The sequence below is a fragment of the Nanorana parkeri genome, unplaced genomic scaffold, assembly GCF_000935625.1.
Source record: "Nanorana parkeri isolate BGI_ZX_2015 unplaced genomic scaffold, ASM93562v1 scaffold361, whole genome shotgun sequence".
Lineage (NCBI taxonomy): Eukaryota > Metazoa > Chordata > Amphibia > Anura > Dicroglossidae > Nanorana > Nanorana parkeri.
In genome coordinates this window covers 81,177-97,072 of record NW_017306629.1, presented here as the reverse complement: position 1 = coordinate 97,072, position 15,896 = coordinate 81,177, and the positions used below count along the sequence as shown (strand labels likewise).

The 15,896-nt window shown below is 40.4% G+C and overlaps 1 protein-coding gene across 2 annotated transcripts in view; it reads left to right on the top strand.

Annotated features, from left to right (window-relative positions):
• SLC8A1 (solute carrier family 8 member A1) overlaps positions 1 to 15,896 on the top strand; it is a 315,793-nt gene that overhangs the window by 259,204 nt on the left and 40,693 nt on the right. The window contains exon 7 of one of the 2 annotated variants that reach the window (XM_018558826.1): positions 1,964 to 2,032. The exons of the other annotated variant lie outside the window; for it this stretch is intronic. Coding sequence (XP_018414328.1) covers positions 1,964 to 2,032 — 69 coding nt within the window. The remainder of the gene's footprint in view (positions 1 to 1,963; positions 2,033 to 15,896) is intronic. 2 annotated transcript variants of the gene reach the window in all.

Sequence of the window (15,896 nt, the reverse complement as noted above, 5' to 3'; positions counted from 1 at the left end):
TTTTTTTATTTATTTTTATTTTTTTATTTTTTAATATGATCAGTTTTATTTAAATCTTATTAAAGGATGTCTAAACCCAAGAATACAAATTTAAATGATTGCAGCTTGCCAATCCTTGCTCTCTCCATTAGTTTACATTTTGCAGACTAAGAACATTTTTAGCGAGTACAGAAAATACATGTTGATTCAGCCAAAACTTGCCCTTTACCCCCCATGAAATAGAGATGAAGTGAGGAAAACATGTTTGAAGTCCAGTCTGGATGCCAACCATGGATCCCTCTATAGATACAATGGAGTGAGTGTAGCCACCCTAGGACATGAAGTGTGTTATTTGCAGGATTACCATGTGAAAGTAAAGGGAAAAAAAGGAACTAATGCAGCCACCACATCTAAGGACTGGTAGGCGGCAATTTATTATTTTATTTGTTTTTGGTTATAAATACATATTAATAAGTGTGATTTTTAACGTAGACCTAAACACTATAAAGCACAATATATAAACGTTGTTAGTGTAATTTTAGCAGGTGTTTATTATCATTTTAAATATACATCTGTTACTAAAATAATGCCTAGTGATACTTCCACAAAGGCCCTTGTTCAGGCACTTCCTGTTATGTATGACAACTGTCTCCCAACTTGTGCTGCTACATTGTCACCCTGTCACATGTGCGCTGGTTGAGACTACAAGCAGCCATGCCAACACACATTACACAGATGTGGTGCATCTTCTTCACTATCAGGAATCTGAGTAATGATATGCAGTCAGTGTTGTGGAGTAAATGCTTGTAGATGGGTAGTAAGTATAAGGCTAAAGGAGATCAGCAGCAATGAGATGAAGGATGATGTGTTCTTTGGAAAAAAAAGGCAGTTTTTATGGTACAAAGTGCTTTAGCAAACTATATGTAATTTAGTCAATTTCTGGGACAGACCTGACTGTATTAGGAGCTGCAGACCTTTTGCAATATTGATCACCTATATTTTCCTTAGATGGAAACTGTTAGTTCAGCAAAGCTTACCAGTAACTACATGGAGAGCCTACCTTATTGGGTGTAAATCAAATGGATTGTTTAGTCACCCCATTCACTACCTAGTTACCTATTTAGGTCAAGTGACAGTGGGTTTGTAAAGCACCCACCTTCTCCCCCCACAAGTTATACTCACCTTACCAGAATTATCTTGCTTCTATTGCTGCCACCACAGATAAAGGACTTGGTGTGTCTGAGTATTGGGATCATATGACAGTACGCAGGCCTTATTGGGTATAAATTAAATGGATTGTTTAATAGCTAGGCCCAAGCACTGATAAAGGGGGTGATGTCACTTTCCATTAGCCTCTCACGCTAGTCTCTCACACAGGCAATACCTCAAATTTCAATGTCAGTTGCAGCAGAGGCAAGATTTGTAAGGGAGCAAGGTTAAGTAAGGTTAGTATACCTGGGTTGGGGGAGGCCCTTTGCAAACACAAGCTGATGCTGTCTCTTTAATGTGGCTAATGGACCTTCTACATAGACATTTTTAGAGAGAAAATTTCTTCCTACACCTTTTATCCATGATCTTGTCCACTCTCATTTTATTTATAGTACATGAACATATGGACACAGATATCTGTATCAGAAAACACGTTGTTATGTATAAAGTACTAGGTGTTATTAGCATTGCAGCAAACTCATAGTAATGGGCTATTTTTATTAGTGCAAGGATGAACCTGACTCACATGATTCTCACATAGTCCTTTGTAAGGAACACTGAGCTATGCTCAGAGATTACAGATCTATATTATGGTTATATCATTAACTGGAACAATGTGGCTCACTATTTTGTTTGTAAAATGACTGATCTGCACCGGATTGTGGCTAAAAAATAACACACATTTGAGGTGTCTGCGTGATATGTGCCTCTAATAATATTCAATCCGACCATCTCCAGTGTCAACATTTTTCATCTTCATTGGTTGCTTTGCTAGGTAAACCTGTCTACAGAAAGGTTCATTTTAGAGATCATCCTTTGCCATCTACAATAATCAACATTTCAGGTATACATTTTGCTTATATTTTACTGCTAATAACCCTAACACAACCAGTTTGTGTGTGCTTTTCCATAATATTAACTAAACACATGTTGGTTTACATTCGATTCTTCATAGACCAACATAGGTCTGGTCATTACAATTTTTTCCTCCATCCCAAGATGGAGGAAAAAACTGGACAAACACGGATGTCACAACGGGCATATCCCCTGCAGATCGGAACTGAAGGCGCCATCTGAAAGTCTGCAGCATTTACCATTATGGATCATGAACGCCTAAGATCACATCCCATATTCTTGTTTAAGATTTCAATGTTGCTTAACCATTAAATTCTGTGTTCAGTATCCTCTCTGAATTTCTAACAAATTATAGAATATTAAAAATAATACTAGACCTTATATACTTAACTCAGGTTGTAGGTTTAGCGTTCATATTGGGTGAGATTGTTTTCTTATAGAACATGTATAATGTGCAGATGGAGACTAGCTGTGCCCTTTTCTAGCTAAATATTCACCTGGAATTGTTAAAATTTGGCCAAATGTTGATCTATCTACTGTCTTTCCCCTTTACATTTGTCCATACTGCACCCATCTGAAAATCTCCAGGCCATGTTTTATCCATCTAAAACATAATAACCAGCTTCCATATGCTAATTTTACTCCTATGTGTTAAAGGATATATATGGTCGAAAACTAAAAAACAAAATGTATTTCTATTTTGAATTTACATAAGTTATATCCCACTCCTAATATCCATATCAATCACATGTGTAAATGTACCTTTTGAAGATGCCCATAGGACGTACTTCCTCAATGCAGTGCCACAATTTCACTCAGCCCTGTGAATATGCACTTCTTTGTGTCACCACTATAATTAAGCCCGCTCTCTCAATTACACCTCCACATCTAAACTGCCACAATGTAACATTATCATTGCTTGCTGGACGCAATGCATAATGGAATCAAGATTACATCACATCAAGCAGCAGGGAAAGAGACTCAAAGCACACTGCAAATCCATAATATTGGGCAGATGGAAAGCAGCACTTACTACATTAAAAAAAAAAATTTCTAGTTAGCTTTGATTGCATTATCAAAAATATTGAACAAAATTGGGCTGCACAGTGGTTAACCTGGTTCCCTGGTTCGAATCCCAGCAAGGCCACTATCTCTAAGGAGTTTGCATGTTCTCCCTGTGCTTGCATGGGTTTCCTCACACACTCCAAAGATGTACTTGTAGGTTAATTGGCCCTGTATGTATGCATGTGAGATAGTTTACTTAGATTGCCAGCTCCTTCAGGACAGGCACTCATCAAAATCAGTGAGTAAAATAATTACTCAGCTAAATCTGCGGTCACACGACGCTTTAGTCCTGAATCTGTACACAGTAGAGACGTGAGAAGTATAGGAAGTGCGTGGACACTTCCTATTTGCTGTCCAGCAGTGGGGTCCTCTCGGAATCCACAAGAATAGTCTCAGCATTGATGTCAGCAAAAAGAGATCATCTGGCACATCTGCATCACTGCCCAGGGACCTGGATGGCGAGCTTAGATAAATGAGAAAGATGAGCTTTAGCCCTGCTATAGGGTCTAGTCACATGACATGACAAGTACCTTTCCTCCCTATCTCCCTCCCCCAATGTATGGGTTCTAAATGCTGCACAGACAGTTCCACATAAGGACATAGAGCTGTTCTCCTCTGTGAGTCCACGGCGGCTTGATGAGGCAACCCCAAGTAGCAAGGCTTGATAAGGCACCCCCAGGTAGCAAGGCATGATGAGAAACCCCTAGGTTTATGCCCTGAGCTCATAGGAACCCAGAAGATACCCCAACGGTGGATCAGGCCACAGCACCAGAGATAGCGTCAGTATTGCAGTGGGAACTGTGACCTTCACAGCATCATATTAAAAAAATTACGCGGACTTGGACTTTAAGAGCATTCAGCTACTGTTTTCATTGTAGGCATACAATACTGTATTTCATAACATATCAGTATGAAATAGATATACTTCTGGAAGAACAACTGGCTGGGGCTAGAACAGATTATTTAAAGGTTAAATTGGCATAACAATGTATTTTCATTTGCTGTGGATTAAGCAGCAGTGGATTAACTATATGATAACTTCATGAAATGGGGCTATAAAAGATTGGTTTTCTCGTCTTACAAACTTTCAAGGTTTAAGTCAGCATGCTAAGCTCCAGCACCTGGAACGCTTTATCAGTTCTCTGCACATTTCATTGTGTTGTTGTATTTTATTGTGTATTGTATGCAACATGTACATCTAATCCTTAATCTTCATCCACACACATGAATAACAATGTGCATCGGTTTTAAAAATTCCTTTTATATGACAGTTTATGTAGAGAGTAGCATAGTTCTGCTAGTTGTGGATTGGGCAGATTAGATAATCCATGTCCACTGCAGATTTGAGATTAGTAAATTCTAGAAAACCTCTGTTAAAACATAATTGTCAGGTGTTATGTAGACTACAAAATATTCAGCTTTTAAATGTAGGTCCAGTGCTATTAGTGAGCAGAAAAGAATCCAGCAACTAAATGTGTCTATTTATTAAAGATGAACTCCGAGCACCATCATTGGAATAGCTGGGAGGGGTTTGTAGAGTGTTATTCCTACCATGTGTCAATTCAGTGATTTATTTTTTTCCGGGACAGCCTTAAAAATGGGCTATCAGTTGTCCCCGATAATAATTTACTTCTTCCCCCTCCATCAACACCATTGCTGTGCAGATATGATAGACACCTGTACCAGAATTGTATCTCAGCGTAGCCTATGGCAGTGTTTTTCGACCTTTTTTGTGCAAAGGCACACTTTTTTCATGAAAAAAATCACGAGGCACACCACCATTTCACTAGTGTGCCGCGGCACAGTGGTTGAAAAACACTGGCCTATGGTATCATCAAGGTCGCAGACTATCCTGACACTTTTATTAAAAGTAATAGTAATGTGTAACATAGATATTTATTAGCTTTCACAGTTCTCTCCCAGGAAAATGCCTTCATGTGATTATATCTCTAGCCATCTTTTTCAGACATCATCCAGGGTCAGCACCTACTTTACTTCCTGGACTGAGATATTGACAGTCGTGTAAATCCTGATTTACATAACTGTGTCGTGGGCACACATAAATAACAATGTGCATCAGTTTGAAGAAACCGAACAACCAAGAAAAAGTTATTGGTTGTGTTCACAAATGTCTGACACAGATAACCCCCTACACACACACACCTGTTGTATTTCTTATCCACACCCACTGCAGTCAGAATACAGAAGCCCGTGGGGAGGGGGGGATTGAGTGTTTTGTTTTTTAAATTGAGCTCTGGGAATAGTGTATGGCCAGCTTAAGGAAAGGCTTCCTCTTGCCTGCAGCAGACTGATGTCATAATCTCTGCCTAGGTAATGTCACTGGATCGGAGTACGGCTGCCTCTTAGGCTAGGTTCACACTTGAGCGTCAGCTGAGCGGCATTCGGCTCGGCTATTCTGCCCGGTACCTCTGTGGTACCAAGCAGAATAGAAAAATAGTTTAAAAAGTGCAAATTGAAATAGCCAATAGGAATCTAGATATGCATTCCTTGAGTGATTTAATTTTTTTTCCTTTTTTTTTATTCTGACGGCAGCCAACGTATCCGATGTCAGAAGGGGAAAAAAACGAGCAGGGAAAGGTTTACTCTGCTCAATCGAGCGGAGTGAACCTTTCTGGGAGAAAGTGTTTCTCTCCCGGGCGGCCGGGAGCCGTATTAGACTCCCAGAGCATCCGGGAGAGTAATGACAGATGGCGTCCCTGGTTACCAGGTAACCAGGAACGCCATCTGCCATTACACACTGAGAACACAAAGAGGCAGCTGTGATATCATAGCGGCCCGGCCGTGTTCTCAGTGTGTAATGACAGCGTCCCTGGTTACCTAGTAACCAGGGACGCTGATCTCTCTGCAAGTGGCCGGAGCCAGCCGTAAGATTACAGCTGGCTCCACCCAGCTGGCAGAAGCAGGCTGTCGGCCGGCCAACTTCAGCTTTCACCTCGGCTCAGTCGAGCAGAGGCATATGCCTTCGGCTCGACTGAGCCGCTCGGCCAAGTTCGGGAGCTGTCCGAAGCTAGCCGAAGGATCAGCTGAAGCTATGGCTAGATCCTTCGGCAGCTTAGTGAATAGACCCCTTAGTTCACATTAGCAAAAAACGAAAATCGGTGCTGTACCATCAATTGTTCGATTTTCATTCAAACCTTCCACCTTTAGTCAAGTTAGGAGCAAACTGCTTGAAGTTCCTCTGAGTTGCCGGAAAAGGGTTTCATATTGGCACCAGGCAGAGGATACGGTGTGCGCTCCTGAGGTGCAAGTCCTTTGCCCCTTATATCTACATATACAACAGTGATAGAAACTCATGTTGTTTTCAGTTATTGAGTGTCGAAAAGTGAAACCTCAAAATGAGTGATAAATAGATGTAAATGGAGAATTCATATGTATCTTCAAATAAAAATAGAAAAATTATAAGTCTCATTTTAGAAAATGAAAGAAATATGGTTAGGCTCTTGGGTTTTTTATCACAGGTCTACACAATATTGAGGTTATTTGTCTGTGAATGCTCTTTATTGCCACCTGAGGCAACATTATACACAGGCCATGTCAGTGAAGTTAAAATTGCAGAGTAAATCCATCCACAGTCTTTCCTTGCCCGATTAACAACAAATGTAACGTTGGCTAGGTGATGCTGGAAAGAGCCAACTGTTTGTAGGCAGATAGACTTGAAACGACTTAACTTTTGGTATTAGTTACATGTTATTTCCCTTTCCCGCACTGAAGAGCTAAACAACCCTTCTTGACATACTATGGCCTCCAGCATAGGGCATCACTTGATAACCTTTTTTTTTTTTTCTTTAAAAAGCTGAGAATGCATGCTGTGAGACTGATGGGTTGTGCAGGGTGCCATGTGCTTGCAGCATTTGTGAACCACTCTGATCTATGCTGCATTTTCCATGCGTGTAAAGATTTTACAATTTGCCTGTTTATAATGGAAACATTCCACTTCTAGATTAGTGTTGTCTGCCTTGGTTCTAGAAGACCATGGGCTTTCTCTAATTGAAAGTCAGTAATGACCTAAGAACATTTCAGTTATGATCACAATCTTGTTCCAACACAGTTTTCATAAAAATTGACCTCCAGGCAAACAACAAAATACAGAGATTATATATATATAGATATCTATATCTAGATTTAGATATAGAGATATAGATATCTATATATATGAGCTGTTTTACCTGCCAAAGGATTTGTTTTTGTATCCATCTTTTCCTGAGATTTCTATGGCTCTATCACACAGCATAGCCCTGTCTGGAAGGGCAGGTTACCTGATTTTTCTTTTCTAGCAGTGAAGTAACACTTACAGGTCTTTCCCCCCCCTGAGCCTGTGGCTGGACAGTTAAAGGAAAAGCTGCAAACTAATAAGCTCATGTCATTTTCCTTTCTCTTCCAATAAGCATGCTCCTTGTTAGCACTGCAGCACACCCCATTGGCTCCATGTGCAGCTTTTCCCACTTCCAGTCTAAGTTCTGTACAGGTACTGCAAGAGGCTGACGTCAGGTCAAATTCTTTGCTTACTCTAAAAAAACAACATTAACATTGTATTATTGAAAACAGTACAACATTATTTTGTGTCTTTTATATTTGTGTGGTGGTCAGCTGTTAATAAGGTAAAATGCTGCACGAGAGATCCTTATTTCTTGCTCTTTGTGTGTCTTGCTGACAAGCTGTTCTGCTTACAGACCCCAAAAATATGCATTATGAGGCAGATTAGGTCATCGTAGACTTAAAGGGAAACTGAACTCAGGAGTTAAATCTTAAAAATGTATTCAAGTACCTTACCTAATAACAAAAATGTAGCTTATTTGTGCATCACTGAGCTGTCGATCCTCAAATCATCTCTGAATCAGATGGACACGATGAACTACAATCTCACGTTTAGTTAGCTAATTTGTATTGAGATTGTAGTCCATCACGGGAGTGAGCTTGGAGCAGTGTCTACTTTACAACACATACAGGGACGATGGGGAACAAAAGGAGCCACCCTCCAGAAGGAAGGACAGTGTCAGCACCAATTCAGAGATGATTTGAGGATCTACAGCTGAGTGATACACAAATAAGATACAATTTTGTTAATAGTTAAGGTACCTGAATGCATTTTGAAGATTTAACTCCTGAGTATAGGGTCACCCTAAAGCAGGACACCAGGCGTAGAGCCATTGGTCGTATCTGTTGGTAAAAAAGTTACCTCTGCTTATGATTATGCAACATCTGGATCACTTAGTGTAAAAATTATACTTTAATTCATGCCGATGAAAGTCTCCCTGTACCTCCGGCCTGTAGTGGCTATGTGAGTTGCGACTCTTAGACAGGGAAGCAGTAATGTAGCTTATCTCTCCTCCCCCCTCCTTGTCTATACACAGAATGCCTTGTATTCTGTGAATGGTTCACAGAATATAAGGCGTTCTGTGGATGGACAAGGGGAGGGGTAGATAAGCAACATTACTGCTCCCCTGTATGAGAACCACAGCCAGCCAAAAGTACAGCAAGACTGTATTGTCCTGCATGAATGAAAGTATGATTTGCATGTTACAAAGAAGCATTACGGATGTGGGATAAACATTAGCAAAGTTAACTATTATACCAACAGATACGTCCAAAAACTCTCTGCTTGGAATTCTGCTTTAACCTAACAACAACAGGACTAGGACACCCTTATGTTACAAGGCATACCTATCAGTCAGTGGGGCTCATCTAAACAGTTTTACAAGGACTATATCTGCATATTTAAGCGGTCCCTCTGCATTTACTTATGATGTTCCCTTTACAATCTTAAATTCCACCTGATTGCAAGAAGGGTCACTTCTATACTGGCCTTAAAATGAAACAACATTTGTTATTGTGACAGATGTGAACCTGGATGTGAATGGAATAGTCATCATTTATTTTTATGGATTGCGTGAAAATATCTACCAAACTATAGAAAGTTCTTTTAGCATGACAAATCTAAAAAAAAAACTTAATTTAATTATTCTTTCTGTGCAGATGGTAAAAAGAAGATTTGTAGAAAGTATATTTTTAGCTTTAAGTATATCTCTACTTGCCATTCATTGATACTTCCTTGACCTGAGACATTGCCCTGAGGGCCTAGTCGGAGCTCTTTCTAGAGATTTGCTGAAAAAAATGTCTTATACTTATACCAGTGCCAAATGCTCTACCACCTCATTTCTCAATTAAGTTTTTGACGCTGTCTGTGTCACCAGCTGTAGGATTTTTCTTACTTCTGGAACGAAAGAAAAGCTGTCAAAGGCTTTATCCAATTTTTGCTCTGTCCAAAACTTTAAAAAAAAGGTTTATCTTTGAAGTCAACCTGTGGCCAGGCTATAGACATACAAATATTTACACATTCACATATTCTCATTAGCTTTTAAAGAAGCTCTTACTGATTTACGAAGCTTTAGGTTTTGTAGAGTTTGTCAACCTCAAAGATCACAAAAGAGATTGCAGTCAATTTCTAAAAGCTAACATCACCTTTCATCAGAAGGCAGGCAGGCTTCCAAGTCACTGCTGCTAGAAATAATAAGGGGAGAGGAGCTGCTTTTGGTTTGAAATTTTAGGATGAATGTCTCCATAGTGATGGAATGTCTCCACAGTGCCTGCAGAATGAGGGAGGTTAGTTTGTACCTGCAGATCCAACCGCCCACTACAACCTATGAACAGTGTTTGGGAAGTTGATAAGAAATTAGCTGGATTGTTCTTCTTGCATCGCTAGGTCTTCTATCTGCCTTTGATTGGTTAGCAATAGTGTGAAAAAACAAGGACACAAGAGGACTGAATTTAGGAGCACTAATGCATCATAATTCCACTTTGTGAAACATGTCTAAAAAGAGGCACAATTTCCCTCCTTCATAAGTGAGGTTTAGCTGCGGATGTCTCATGGTTCTGTGAAATCCCCTCTTATTTCCATGTACTGAATTATTAAATGACTGTGCTGTGCTAGTACATTATAATTGAACACTTTCAAAACTTTTCTTCTACTGGGATAAATTATAATAATGCTATAAGCAAGCTAATAAGGCAAAGCTATCCCACAGAGAGCTTTATACCGTATTCCAGTTACAGGCCCTAGTTACGCTGCACACGTAGGCTGAAGAAAGCCTTAACCCGAAGGTAACTCTGCTCCCCTATGAACAGTAGCTTAAAATGACTTGAGACGCAGTTAATACTTTAAGTGTTAAAGCTTTTTCCTCTATAGGTAATATGTTCCAGTGGCAATCCGCCCAAATCACAGCTCCATTACCCTAATGAAATGCAGTTCAAGTACAGAGGTCAGTTTAATCAGCTTCCTGCTGTGTACAGAGTTACCGCTTCTAAGCTTCCACTCTTGCCATAGTTTTGAGGTAATGTACAGTTCAGCCGTACAGCAGCCACTCTTAGCATAACTTCAAATAAAATGATGTAATCTCATAGCAAAGTACATAATTTAAAGTAATTAGTTAAAGCAAATTTTCTTTTTTGAAGGTATTTTGTAAAAGAAATATAATCTCAGTTATTGTTAATTATGGATTAATGCACATCTGACATTTTGCTGCAAGCAATATGTTGAAAATAAGTAGGGTAGGAAAGTAAGCCATTAAACTGTTTTTCATATCTGAAGGCTTTGGTGTATTTAGAATGGTAGTTATAAACCCTGTGTGTTATAACGTTAAAGAAGAACTGTGACCAGGCTATGGAGATTCAAATATTTACATATGTTTAACAAGCAGTAAATGCACTTTCAAACAAGCCCTCTCCAACCTCTACAGGTGCAGGCACATTGGAGTAAGTCATTCTTACATTTTACAGCAGAAAGCCCTTTCAGCTTCATTTTAGCAGCTCATTCTGCCAGCAGTAAGTTGGCAACCTGGTACACTTCTAATCACTAATGTAACACGTCAACAATAAACATTTTACTGTCAACTCCCTAAAAAAGACTATAGGCCACCATCTAAAATTGGTGGAGAAAAGATTTAACCACAAAGGGCGTAGGGGCTTCTTTTCGCTCAGATTGGTTACATTTTGGAACTCTCTTCCATAAGCAGTGGTATCAGCAGAGAATATTGATTCATTCAAAGATCAATTAGATACCGTCCAAAGAGACCGTAACATAAAGGGGTACAGGTACTCTTAAAAGCCAAGGGACTCATATACACACATGCATGCACAAACACACACCGACACACAAAGGTTAAACTTGATGGACCTGTGTCTTTATTCAACCTCAAAGACTATGTAACACAAAGCATATGCACAGGAAAAGAGTAAAGAGCAGAGTGCTGAGACCAATCTACTTGCATGCTTCTCGTACATTTTGAGGATAAATTGCTTCACAGTGCCTGCATCAACAGGGATCAGTGAAGGCTTGTTTTAAATCTTTTTTATTTCTTGTAGAAAATATGTAAATAAATATTTGAACATCCTTGTCCTGGCCACAGTTCTACTTTAAAGCATCCCTCCAGCTAAAATTGAAGCTAGAACCTTCTTCAGTTTTTACTGTCCTCCATAGCCTTCTTGGAGATATTTCATCTCACTTCCTGTCCCAGTGACAACATTGTGCGAGGAAATACAAAGCCTAGAATCAGCTTTTTTTTGCTCTTTTTATTGCTGTCCTATTTGTAGATTTTCCTTCACTTCCTTTTCTGGTGACAATGTTGTCAGTAGGGGGAAAAATACTGACATAGGTTTTAACCAGTGGCGACTCTAGGAACAATATATTCCCCCCCCTTGCCCCCCTGTAGCGACGCCACTGGTTTTAACTATTCACCCTTTTGACAAAAAGTAAATAAAAAGGGTTTTGGCTAATAGGACACAGGCACTGAGAAAGTATGCAGGCTGTCATTGCCGAACATTCCGTATGAAAATGTGAATTACCTGGCTATTATGCTGATTCCAAAGCTTCAACGCTTTCTAGTTAAAAATCCAGAAAAATAATGCACATACAGAGGTTTGACTTTACTGTGAATGTGCTATGTGTATGGTTGTCTTACGTCAGTGACTCTTACAGTATGTCTTACAGTATACAGTACGTCAGTGACTCTTACAGACTGCCTTCAGAAAATTAGCATTTTCTGAAGGCAGTCAGCAATGGCATTTTTTCTCTTAGTACAGGTTCCATTTAAGGCCACCAATTTTATATAATAAAGTGCACCTTCATACATAAATACAACTTACCCTCCTTTGAATCCCCCCACCTTGCCACCAGGGCAAGGATGATGTAGCCCTTGGATGTGTCCTCCTGCCCAAAAGCCCCCTGGGATCATGTCATATCCCAGGAGACTTGTCTCCCTGCAGTCCATGACCTCGCTAAAAGTCATCACCAGTAATTATAGCTGACTTTTAGTTTTCCCATAGTCAGGTGAAGTTCTTCTATAATCTGACCATGGCTACTATAGGGAGGTAGAATGGGAGAGATTGGGGTCATTCATGGTGATGTTATATAATGCTGAAGCCAATTACACTTAACATCTAGTTCTACCTCGGGAACATAGAGCCACGCAGCCCTAAACAAGGCCTTTAAGAGGACACGCCTAAAATACATTAAAAATTTAATTTTTGCCATTATTAGAAAATAATGGCACCGCCAGCGTGATCGGCTGTGGGGGGCGATTCCATGACTGCCCAGCAATCCGTTACGGTTTTGTGCACGATTGCCGCGCAGTCACGGATCGCCCATATGTGAACCTAGCCTGAGTGGGAGTGTCCACCTTCTATAGTCAGAAGAATTCAGCCCATTGTACCTAATGTAAAAAACAAATCTGGTGTACATGCTCTAAAATGACAAGGAGATGGTGCACACGTTTTCGTATGCCCTTTCTTGATAAATAGTCCCTAAACTCTCTGTCCCAAATACGGTAGATTGCTATTATATTCAGAAACAGAAGTCAATAGTTTACTATTGCATAAAACATGAAGGCCACCCTATTATTATGCTAAACACATTACTCCTAGTTTCTTGGAGAAAATGTCATGTAGCCATTCATTTAGATGCCTGAATAATTAAAATATTGTTCAGGCTGAGCATTATACATGTTATACCTTGGATTCCCGTGTAGATATTGCTGTGCATTTGGGTCACAGAAGGGATCTTCTACATATACTGAACATAAGATGTGTTTGTCATATAGCTGTAAGGCTATGGCTGGATGTAATATGCACTGAATATTAACCCCTTCATGACTGAGGCCTTTTTCCCCGCCATTTTTTGCACCCATGTTATATTCCACATTTTAGGCCTGAAAATTACTTAAAACCCATAACATATATTTTCTCAAAGCCAAGACCCTATAGAATAAAATGGTGGCATTTGCAAATTTTTATGTTGCGCGATATTAGCGCAACTCCTTATCAAACCCCACAATTTAGCGTAAAATGCACTTAAATGCCCCAAAACACAATAAAATACCCATCACTTTAATACATTATAAAATATGAGGTTACAATGAGTAAATAGATACCCAACATGCCCAGGTTAAAAATTGTGTGCGTCCGTGAAACGGCAACAAAATTCAGTACCCCAAAAAGCCCATAGACGACGCTTTAAAAGCCCCCACAGGTCATCTGCTTCAGGAGCCCAGCACTGACAGCTATGGGACCGAAAGTGTTGCAATTTGCATTGCTCCAGGTCCCAAAGAACGGGGAGGGGATAGATGAACGGAGGTTCATCCATCTCCTCCCCAGCTTCCCCCCGACACCAAACAAGGTCGGGGGCAACGGAGCCCGAAAAAAACAGAGTTGGTGTCGGGCGGGGGGGCACCCGTTCACAGGCCCGTAGAAGCGATCCAGCGGCAGCTGAGCCGCCAGAATCGCTTCTACTGTAAAGCCAACAGTCGGATTTTACAAGTTCTTGCCGCCAGGAGTCTCTTTAAACAGCCCCGATGCCAACAAAGTACACTGTACGTCGTTGGTCGTGAAGGGATTAAATATCCTAGCAGCATGCAGTAATATAGAATTGTAAATCTTTTTGAATTACATATTAAACACACAGCAAATAGATTGATATATATACATATGAATTAGGGAAGACAACTTCATGAAATGCATATTGTTGCAGTTAAGACATATTCAACGTATCATAATCTGTGTAAACTCTGAGGCATGACCAAAAGGGAGATAAAGATATTGTCCCATTGCTTTAACTGTAATACACAGCTTGTTTTACTTTTACTTTAATTAAGCATATTAGCAGTAATGCTGTCTGATTTAATGTACTGTGTACTCTGCCTCTGTGATTCACTGTCCACCGAGGGAGCAAGGAATATTTACAGATTGTCCATAGGAAATAAAACCTGGTTTTCTGTAACCTATTTTTACAGGATCAGGTGGCAGTTATGAATCATCATAGTCCCCAGTAGACATCCACAGGCCACCAAGACAATGATTGAGTTGAAAGGGCTATTGACTGGGTCGGTGACTTGCAGCCTTGGGTTTCCCGATAAAACTACCAGTAAGAGTTGGCTAGGGAAAAGCTAGCTGTTAGAATATCACTTAAACACCCACTTAAAGTGACATTAAACCCTCAGATTTTTTAACATAAACCAATGCTGTAATGTGTGCCTTACTGTAATCCATGGTAGTTTCCCTTCTCTTTGCTGGTCTTCCTTTTAAATCCTCATTTCTTCTCATGCTTGGGGAGAACTTCCCTTTGCAGCTCAGGGCCTCTTCCTGTAGTGCTGGCTCAGGTTACAAACCAATACAAACCTATACACAGACACCATACATCCATTCCTGAGACAAGGCAGTCTGCTGCAAAACTGAAGTTCTGCCCAGCATGAGAACAGATACAGATTTAAAAGGAAGAGCAGAAAAGAGAAGGGAAACAACCATGGATTACAGTGAGGCGCACATTACAGTATTGTTTTATGTAAAAAAATCTGAGGGTTTAATGTCACTTTAATGGTCAACGTCTCCATACAACTCTGTGGGAGTTGCCAGGGAATGCTAATATGCAAACAGTGAATTCATTTCATGAAGTTGAACGTGGCTTCATCCATCTTGCCTGCCATGATTTACCATTAGTCCATTTTTTCGATGGACAGCCTCACAGAACAATAATGAGGTAAGGAAGAGGAAAGGGCCAAGCTCTCAGGGAACTCTAAGTGGTATCTCATCATACATAAAGTATTCCCTAATTGCCTGCTTGCATTCATGGCTTTCTGCACCTTAAAGTGATACTAAACTCAGGCTTTAAACCTTAAAAATACATTCAAGTACCTTAAAGGAGAACTATGAGGTGAGTGATTTTCACTCAACCTCATAGTTTGAGCCGACGTGTGACAATGAAACTGTCACACATCGGCTCAATAGATGGGGAAGTGAGCGAACGCATACCGTCGCTCGCTCCCTTCTCAATCATGTCCCTGCAGAGAGCCGTGACTGTCACTCATGGCTCCTGGCAGGGATTCCACCATCCCCTCTCCGATACTCCAGCGCTGACTGGCGGAACGGACGGGGAGGGAGCGGGTACAGCTGGTTTTGCCTCTAGATAGGCAGAGCCAGCTGTCACTCACACAGCTGGGTGGATCTCGACAGTAATATCGGGATCCGTCCCGGCTGCGGCAGTCCCAGTATACAGCGAGCTGTAGCTCGCGATATACGGAGCTTTGGGTCACAGGAGGACGCTAGTATATGTCCTCCCGTGACCCTTAGGAGAACTATGGGGAGAAACACTTACCCCATAGTTCTCCTTTAACTATTAACAAAAATGTATCTTATTTGTGTATCACTTTCTGTAAAGTAGCCACAGCTCTAAACTCACTCTCCTTATAGACTAAAATAGTTTACTAATTTGTACTGAGAATGTA